Source organism: Elaeis guineensis, chromosome 16 (assembly GCF_000442705.2).
Source record: "Elaeis guineensis isolate ETL-2024a chromosome 16, EG11, whole genome shotgun sequence".
In the NCBI taxonomy this organism is placed as follows: domain Eukaryota; kingdom Viridiplantae; phylum Streptophyta; class Magnoliopsida; order Arecales; family Arecaceae; genus Elaeis; species Elaeis guineensis.
Genome location: NC_026008.2, coordinates 31,025,499 through 31,035,669, shown reverse-complemented (window position 1 = coordinate 31,035,669; position 10,171 = coordinate 31,025,499). Strand labels below are relative to the sequence as shown.

Sequence of the window (10,171 nt, the reverse complement as noted above, 5' to 3'; positions counted from 1 at the left end):
ATTATTTATTATATATTTTTTATTTTTGATTAAAAATAAAATAATATTAAGTGCCATGCTCTAGTTTTTTAAGTAAAATACCAGCTGTCACAGTATGTTGCAGCGATGAAATGATCCGTACATCAGCCCTTACCTACCCGGCTCGTCAGATACGGCCCCTCCCCTGCTTCCTGCCCATGCTCTCGGTCACGACTGATAAACCAAGACCATCACCGTTCCATGCTAACGTCAGTTCAAAGAGCATGACCCAAAACGGCCAAAGACAAAGCCAGTGGCCGTAACACAGAATTCCTCCATCTAGAAAGCAGGTTCCCCTCACCCGGACTCGCCACGCGCCACGTCCCGATAACTTAAAATGTCAAAATAATTAAAATAAAAACGGTAGGTCGTCCGCCGGGTTCACGTCGTATCTTCCGCCCGAAAGAACGATTTCTCTTCTTTCGCTATGTTAACCGTCGGATCGCCCAAAGCACACATCTCAAACCACTCCGAACAATCCGCTAGTGTGCAATCCGACGGTGGATCCGCGTGGAGGAAGGATCCCCTTCCTTCTCGCGAAAGATACGGAAGGTTCCACTTCCTTCGCGCGAAAGGTACCGCCCCCTGTTCGTCCCTCGTCCCGCATCCAGCTGGCCCCCGCCCACCGCCACGCCCCCACCCTGTCCGCTCCGTGTGCCGCGTTTGACCCCCTCCCCACTCCCAATACTTATCACCCCCCCCCACCCCCCCCTTGTTCCCCCTTATCTCCCACCAAAAATTTCAGCTCACTCTATTCCTCCTATATAAACTCCACTCTTCTTGCACTCCCTACTGACCAATTCGAACGATTTCGGAATCAAGTGATCCAAGTATTCGATGGAGTTCTTCCGCAGTGACTCGGGTTCGCCATCCACGTCAGCGGAGTATGGATTTGCGACGGTGTCCTCGGCGCCGCCGAAACGGCCGGCGGGGCGTACCAAGTTCCGGGAGACGCGGCATCCTGTTTACAAGGGGGTCCGGCGGCGGGGACCAGCCGGGCGGTGGGTGTGCGAGGTCCGGGAGCCGAACAAGAAGTCGCGGATTTGGCTGGGGACGTTCCCGACCGCCGAGATGGCCGCGCGGGCCCACGACGTCGCGGCGATTGCCCTACGTGGCCGTTCGGCTTGCCTGAACTTCGCCGACTCTGCTTGGCTGCTTCCTACGCTTCCCCAGTTTTCCACCACCAAGGACATCCAGAAGGCCGCCGTCGAAGCTGCTGAGGCTTTCCGACCCTCGCCGAAGGCGGATAGCGTCGCTGTTTCCAGCACTGGTGCGGTGGAGATGGAGAGCTCGTTGGAGGCGCCGGCGATGCCGAAGCAATCGCCCGAGGAGCCTAGCGACGGCTTCGGCAGCGGCGGAGGCGATGGTGGGGTCGATGTTATGTTTTACGACGACATGGAATTGGGGCTGCACGGTTATTACTACACTAGTATGGCGGAGGCCTTGCTTGTGGAGCCGCCGTCGGCGGTGGCGGCCGGAGGCGGAGGGAATAATTGGGATGAGATGGACGGCGGTGCTGACATGCCTCTGTGGAGCCACTCCATTTGATGATGACGTCGCGTTTCATATACACTAGTTTCCTAACTGGGCGTAGAAAGATTCCTAATTTTTTGTTTTCTTAAAATGGTATAGGTTGCTGGTCTTTGGATCCCTTGATGGTATCAAGTAGAAAAGGTTGTAACCTGATCATTTTCATTGACTCATTATAATGGTAATCATTCTAATTTGATAGTTAATTGCTTGGAAAGGTCCCCAAGAGTGGGCTTCGTTTTATGACTCTTTGATTTGTCCAAAAAGTAGAGGACCTGAAAAGGGGCTTTCTCTTGTGAACTCTGTAGTTCTCTATTTCTGTGATTATAATAACTAACAGTCACCATGGCTTATAAAAGTCTAGATGATTTTCAACTCGGATTTTAACGGCAACAGATATTTAATTGACCATTTTATCATCTTCAATTATTCATTTGGGGTGAAAACTTGGCCAATGGAAAGTTTGGATACTAAGTCAGCGAGAAGACTTGGGAGAACATCAGAGGAGAATAATATCTAAAATAAAAAGAGGAGAGTATTGTATGTTATTGTATGGTGTTGTATGTGTATTTGATACATGAAGCCCTTTTTTATAAATGAGTTCTGATCCCCTCGGTGTTGACTGTTGAGTCATAGTTCCAGTGGAAAACTCATTCAACTAAAGAATTTTTTTTTCTCTCTAGATGTCATGTGTCACCTCATGATTGGAGGTCGGATTTGGACCACATAAGGAACCATACATGGAAATTAGGTGTTAGAAAAGTTTCAGGGCTGCTGATTCTCAAAACAAATCTCTTTTTCTTTACAAAACAAAGCCAAAATAATTTTCATGTTGTTCTAAGATTTGGGCATTTACATCATCTCTTAGTAATTTATATGGAAGAAAACTAGTCCTACATGAGAAAAATCTAAAGCCGCCAATATAATAAGCAAGTCAAAGAGGAGGCGTTGTCTTGCAAACTTAGGTAAGGCAATGATCCAAGTCATTTGACCTTTTTCTGCTCTCTGGGCGGCTCTACGGTTTGCAAGTTCTTCTCTGGGTCCTCATCCGGCTTTGCTTGGGTCCCAAGCTGAATACAGTTGCTGCTTAATTTTTGCCAAATCTTGAATTGGGATTTTCTTTCTTTTGATTTGGATTCCTTCAATCTCTGCAACACATTCGCAAGACAACCATTATAAGACTTACAGAATTGAACAAATATAAGTACTTATTGTTCTTCAATCCAGTATTGAGATATTTAGAGAACTGAGAATGATAGAACAGAGAACAAGACATTTGCATGCATATGGGTTGTTTTCAAAATTGTCGGAAATTGACTTCATGCTTGTGCAAATTATAACATATATAAAAGAAGAAGAATTAATAGATATTATTATATATACATGTTAATACAGCCTAATGAACCCATCTATAGCCGACATAAGAATATGGAGGCATTAATAATCTCATATCAGGGTCCCAATGAGGTAAATTATGCCGAGTTACAGAGAATAAAGGAATCCATTTGCACAAAAATCTCATGTCTATTACTTGGTGGCCCTACTATTAGTCAATCAGAGACATTTGAAAGATCAAGCTAAATTTATGAACTGAAAAGGCTATGGTTACAAAGGGTTCCATTTGCACAAATATGATTAGCCAAGTTCTGAAGAAAATTGGATGTCATGTACGTGTATGTATATATTCAATGATATAACAGAGCATCTGTCAATAGAAAATGATGTAGATTACAAATCCATGGTACCCAATAAAAAACTTCCACACTGCCATGCAGCCTCCCTCTTCCCATAATTGTGACTTTCCTCAGAAGTTAGTACTAGCCTTAATCATTTGTACAAGGTAAGAAGAGGTTAGATAAACATTATTTTTTCAGTTTAAAGATGAGAGAATCAAAGGAAATGTAGTGTATCTCCAACCACCAGATAGGAACAGCTTCATGCTTATTCTTACACGGGCAAAATGTAACGCTGCAGGTGTCCCATATTGCTCTTGCAGTTTCAAAGTATAAGCTTCACCAATACGCAAATTAATCAAAACTAGTTTAAATTTTTATTAGATATTGCACAACTAATATCTTTCTACGTACATGTTGAATTTAATATTTCTGTATACTAGACATATGTAATACCATACTTCTATGGGCTCCTTATCAATCATGTGGCACAGTGTAAATCTCCAACAACAGGATCTCCCTTGCTCTAATTCAATTGGTTATTCTGGCCTCCTCTTGTGCTTGCCTAATGTGGAATGTATCCAATCCACAGCATGATGTTCTAATACCATGTTCTTGAGGTCAAACATAAAAATTTCCTCAGGGTTTTTGTACCTGCAATTATTTGGACTCATCTCTCAAATATAAATCACTTATCTAATTTTACAGATTTAAAGAGGCTTAAGAACAACATATAATCATGAAGAAGTACTAAAGAAGACAGCACATGATTGATCACTTTCATTAAATATGGTACGAGAAACTACTTCGAGGCTGCCCATACTTGGTTGAGGAAAATTAGTGCATGTTGAGATAGAGTAAACACAAACATAGAGATTCCAATTAGCTATTGAAATTATTGCGGTCAATCGCCTCGTCGCTCGATCACCGAGGAGTATACACCTACAAAAACGAGAAGTCCACACTGACCGGAGACGGCTCCGGCGGAGACCCTCCGACGGTCAAGTCAGAGAGGAGACTGGGCAACAGTGAAATGTAGACAGAGAGCTCGATCGAGAGGGGGAGAGGGGGAGAGGAGCGAGCCTGTGGATTCAAAGTCGAGAAGTGGAGAGGGATGGAGCCCATCCCTTGCACTGTTGCCTTCCCCGATTTATATAGTGGAGCACGGTATGGCGCCGTCATTAATGGCGCAGACAAGTGAGGAACTGTCAACTCACTGTAGACTGTCAGAGTCGCCGTGAAAGTGTCATGTCACCGTGTGGCCGTCAAATCATCAGGGTTGACAATGCCCTCGGTGGGACAATACCCCTAAATAGCCGTGCCGCATGTCGCTGTCAGAGCTGACAAGGTCTGGCGGCTGTACGACGATTGGAGGAGCCGACCGACCCAAAGTCGGTGGCCAGCTGAATGGCGTCGGGCCCCTCCGTTAGTCGGCGAGTCTTTCATGAGTCGGCCATCAGACCTCTGGGCTCAGTCGGTTGGAAAAGGTGCATCCGACATATCCTCAGTCGGTCGCTCCGACCGCCAATCGGTCGGTCGGGCCGTCAGTCGGTCGGTCGGGCCGTCAGTCGGTCGGTCCTTCCGGCAGTCGGTCGGTCGGACCGTCCTTCCGGCAGTCGGTCGGTCGGTGGGTATTTCCCAACAGTTGCCCCCCTCCACTCCTAAGTCGGATGGTGAGCTGGCCGATGCTCTTACTCGGGTAGCAATCCTAGGCGACTAGGAGTGGGGTTGTCGTATGCACAGATCCGACCGTACCGCCGGCTGATCCGATGTCAGACGCCTCATAAATGCCAAGCGATCTGGACGTTTAGTCGGTGTCAGAAGTCACGTCGGCGTCAGGTGTCAGACGTCGCATCTTGTCGTCGTCAGACGTTACGTCGGTGTCAGAAGATCGGGCGTCGGACGATACGGCGTCAGACGACGGGATATCCAGCGCCGATCGTGGGAGTGTGGGGCGCTGTCAGGCATCCCATCGGGAACGCGAATCGGCGCGGGCGCATAAATGCGGAACTGCGTCCGCACGTGCCGCGTGTCGAAGGTGGTTGGCCGGCGCCCCCCGCATTTAATATGGGCGGTGCGGCCGTCCTGGGACGGGGTGCGCCAAATCCTCAGCCACCCGGAGGCCGCCACGTGTCGCGCATCCATGGAGCTTCGATCGGCGCGGAGTCATCTTGGCCGTCGGTCGGGCCTATATATATAGGACCCCTCAGACCCAAGACCCCACCACTGCCATTTTGCTGTCGAAACTCTGTCCGGGCGATTTCTCAGTCGTCGCGGGCAGAGCTTTCTTGCTTCCAGAAGAGCTCCTCCGGTTCGTGGTCTCCTCTTTGTCCCCCTCACCTTCTTCTTCTCCTCCATTTCTTCTTCTTCTCTATTTCTTCCTCATTCGGTTCCGGTGCAATGGCCAGGAATCCGACTCAGGGAGCTCGGTCGGGGAACCCGACTGACGACTCCCGCTCGACTCCGGAAGATGAGGCTTCCTCGCTTTCGGGGCCGAATGTTGATCGGCTTCGGGAGCAATATTGCATCCCGGAGCAGTTTCAACTGTCCGCCCCAAGGGCCAGCGGTCGGGTTAACAGCCCTCCGCCTGGTCAGCTGGCGCTTTATGTCGAGGACCTCCGCGCAGGTCTTCGGCTCCCGATTCCGGAGTTCGTCCGGAATCTTCTGAACTATTACGGACTCTGTCCGGCGCAACTAGCGCCGAACTCAGTCCGTCTCATCATCAGTTTTGCTTTGTTGTGTCAGCTTTTGCCGACCAACCCTCGCATTTCTCTCTTCCGGGCCTTCTTTGTGCTCTGACCCCACCCTAAAGCCCGAGGGTGGTGGCTCTTCAACCCCCGGAAGGGTCTTTCCTTCATCACCGGTCTTCCATCGTCCATTCATGGGTGGAAGAATCAATTCTTCTTTGTTTCTTCTCCGTCTTCTTGGGGCTTTCCTTCTCACTGGGGCGTGCCCCGAACCGAAGCTAATGACAACAGTCGGGTGGAAGCGGACGACCGGGAGGACTTCCACCGACTAAAAGATATGTCGGTCCCGAAGCAGAGGGAGCTTGTTACCGAATAAGCTCTCTATGACGCCGGCTTAAGCTTGGTCCCCCGACTAGGTATCGTCCGATTTTTCGGTCTCCTTTTCATCCGACCCTTAGTCCGGTCCTTTAGCTAACACCTTTGTCGGTATTGTAGGGACACCTCCAAGAATGCGGCCGACAGACGCGGAGATACGGCAGTTCGCGACGAGGAAGAGGCCAGCGTCGGGGGCCGGACCTTCGCGCCCCCCGAAGAAGCCTGCTCCAGCGGTGCCGGTCATCGAAGTGTCGGTGACCGATCAATCCGAGCCCGTCATCGCGCTCGCGGCTCCGGCGACGCGTTCGGAGGAGAGGCCGATGGGTGAAGCAGCCGAAGGAACGTCGGCGGCATCACCGGAAGCGGTGGAGCCTGATGTAGTTCGGGAAACCGAACATCATCCGGCGGTGTCTGTGGCCGCAGCGGGGGGTGCTGGTTCTACTTCGAGCATCCCCTCGCTGCCAGTTCCGTCGGTCGGGGCGGCCGATCGAGGGAAGGCCCCGATGGACCCCGCGGACGAGACAAGGTCGGGGAGCCGATCTGTGCCGCCCAGCGCACAGTTCCCCGAAGGCGCGTCGGCATTGGCCGACCACAACCTGGCGAGGAGGTTGTGCCAGGGGATTCTTCTTCCGACCGACGTTGAGTCGCTGAGATCTCGGCAGGTAACCGAGATGCTGTCCAGGTTCTATCCGACTATGGTCGAGGTAAGCTTCGCATCACCTCCTCTTTTCCTTAAAAATTTTTCTTGTTATGTGATCCTGACGAAGCATTTGCAATCGGCAGCTGATCTATACAATGTCAGAATTGGAGGCCGGGTACCGGAGGTTCGGCAATGTCTGGGCCGCTTATAAGGAGAGGTCGGCGGCGGCCGAAGCCGAGAGGGCGATGTTGGCCGACCACCTTCAGCAATCGGCCGACCGGGAGGCCAAGTTAGTAGACGAGGTCTCCCGGCTTGGGTCCGAGCTTAGGTCGGCCAAGAAGGAGGCCAGACATAAGGGTCGGGCCGTGCGTCGTCTTCGGCACGAGCGGGACGGCGCCACCGCCGAACTCCAAGGAGAGCGCGAGCAGCTTCGGGTGAGCCTGGAGAAGCTCGCCAAGGCTGAGGAGGAACTTTCGATCGCCCAAGCCGACACCGACATAGCAAAGGCGGAGGCGGAGTCGGCGAAGGAAGCGCTCGGCCGGGCGGAGGAAGAGGCAACGTCGGCGCAGGAGTCAGCCGACCGGGCGGTTGAAGACTTCAGGGTCTCCGACCAATATCGGGAGGAGATGCTCGAGTCGGGTTTCACCTCGTACTGGGTGGGGTACGAGGATGGTCGGGAGGCAGTCCGGGCCTTGTATTCGGAGCTCGACCTTAGCAGCATCGTCCCACCGAGGGCCGAGGAGGAAGCCACCGAGGAGATGGCCGACCAGCCGTCGGGAGGCGTAGCTGCTGCGCAGGAAGTCGTCCCGGAGGAAGCGGCGCCGACTGCCAGTCCCCCACCGACCGAAGGACCGACTTCAGCCGTCGACCCGGCTCCACTTGCGGCCGACACACCAATCATCCCTGATCTCCCATCGATCGAGGAGATCGACTCAGATGGGTGATCGGGCCGTACCGACTTTCCTTTACTTTTCTATTTTTTGGAATACATGTAATCGGGCTTCGACCCGACTTTGTACTTTTTGAATGAAAATTTTGAATGAAAATTTCTTCTGCTTTCCCTTTGTCTCCTTCTTCCAAATGTGTAGTTGAATGCCTTAGTGAGTCATTAATTTGTGTAAGTTGCCAACTCACATAAGTCGGTAGGACGTTCGGCAACTCGTGCCGCTACGAAGGAAGGGTAGGTCCCGACTCTGGGTCGGCTTCTGATAGTCGAGCTCATCGGTCGGGCGCGTCTTGTTGAGTCGGGAGCCGACCGAACCTGGCAAAGGTTCGGTAGTCGGGCTTCCATAGACACGTTCAGTCGAATGTTGCCCGGCGCAGTGTCGGGGGAACGACAACAAGTCGGATCCCCATGCTCTTGCGTTGGGTACTCGTTCTGTATTTTTTGACATACGGTAGCAAGCCGAATGTCGTTCAGCCGGCCGTAGGTCGGTCGGCAAGTCGTGGATGCGACTAAGATCGCGTTATGCGATAGACGGTGGTAAGCCGAATATCCCTCGACCGGCCGTAGCCTGGTCGGAAGTCGCGACGTCAGTCGCGTAGGCTTTTCGCCTCTCTTTGGTCGGGGCCCGATCAGCTTGTCAGCCGATGGTTTGGCCCGAAAGTTCGACCGTAGAAGGGATGTCAACTCCCGTCCATGAGGGTGCATCGGTCCTTGTAAGGGTCCGACGCATCGTCGAAGGAGTGTCAACTCCCGTCAATAAGAGTTCATCGGTCCTTGTAAGGGTCCGACGCATCGTCGAAGGAGTGTCAACTCCCGTCAATAAGAGTTCATCGGTCCTTGTAAGGGTCCGATGGATCACCGGCGATAAGGCCGTTGGTTCCCGGAGGACACTAAGTCCATATCGTCACGTCGGGGCTTGACCTTGATGAGCACCGATCATTAGTCGAAGAGTTAAAACTCCGAACTTTCAAACTGAATTTGTATTCCGACTATTGAATTACAAAGTTCACTGGTAATACAGCTTCAAGTTGTCGGCGTTCCAAGTTTGGGGAATGGACTTCCCCTCAAGGGTCTCCAGTCGGTAGGCTCTCGGACCGTAGGTGTCTGCTACCTTGTAGGGTCCTTTCCAATTGGGGGCCAGCTTTCCTTGGTCCAAGGGCTTCAACACTTCTGCCTTCCTCAAGACCAAGTCGCCAGGCCTGAAAAACTTCGGTCTGACCTTGGCGTTGTAATACCGAGCGACCCTTTGTCGGTACGAAGCCATGTGAATTTGGGCCTCGTATCGTAGTCCGGGGAGGAGGTCTAGGTCGGCCCTCCGACTCTCGGAGTTGTCCGGCTCTTGGTACCGCTCGACCCTCGAAGATGGCAGGCCAATCTCGAGCGGGATCATGGCCTCCGTTCCATAGGCCAAACTGAAAGGCGACTCTCCGGTCGGAACGCGGGGGGTCGTTCGGTAAGCCCACAGAACGGAGCCCAGCTCGTCGACCCAGAGACCTTTGGCTTCGTTTAGTCGGGTCTTGAGTCCGTGGAGCAAGGTTCGGTTGGTCACCTCGACCTCGCCGTTGGACTGGGGGTGCCCGACTGAAGTCAGTCGGTGCCTAATGTGGAACCTGGCGCAGAAGTCTCTGAAGTCCTGATTGTCGAATTGCCGTCCGTTGTCGGTGATGATGGTGTGCGGCAATCCGAACCTGAAGATGATGGATTTCTGGATAAAGTCCTCCATCTTCCGCTCGATGATCTGCGCCAATGGTTCGGCCTCCACCCACTTGGTGAAGTAGTCTATGGCGACCACGATGAACTTTCTCTGGCCCGACGCTGGTAGAAAAGGACCGAGAATGTCGACCCCCCACTGGGCGAAGGGCCACGGAGCGACAATAGGGGCAATTTGGCTGGCCGGTTGGTGTTGAACATTGGCGTACTTTTGACATGGCTCGCACCTCCGGACCAACTCGGCCGCATCCTTCTTCATGGTAGGCCAGTAGTAGCCCTGTCGCAAGACCTTGTAGGCTAGGGACTTGCCCCCCAGGTGGTTTCCGTAAATTCCTTCGTGAACCTTTCGGAGAGCATAGTCGGCGTCGGTCGGTCCCAAACACCTAAGCAGGGGAAGGGAGAACGACCTCTTGTAAAGTCGGCCATCCATGATGACATATTGTGAGGCCGACCATCGGAGTCGCTTGGCCTCCGCAGGATCTTCGGAACTGATCCCGTCGGTCAGGTACCGGACGATCGGGTCCATCCAACTTGGTTCGGACGTTAGCTGCTATACTTCTTCGACCCGATCGATGCTCGGCTGCTCAAGGTT

General features: G+C 52.2%; 1 protein-coding gene across 1 annotated transcript; it reads left to right on the top strand.

The window, feature by feature from the left end:
* The first annotated feature begins 734 nt into the window (after positions 1-734).
* On the top strand, positions 735-1,754 carry LOC105059334 (dehydration-responsive element-binding protein 1E). The gene has a single exon (XM_010942594.3). The coding sequence runs from the start codon at positions 856-858 to the stop codon at positions 1,564-1,566; it is 711 nt and encodes a 236-aa protein (XP_010940896.1). The 5' UTR covers positions 735-855; the 3' UTR covers positions 1,567-1,754.
* The last annotated feature ends 8,417 nt before the right edge of the window (positions 1,755-10,171 follow it).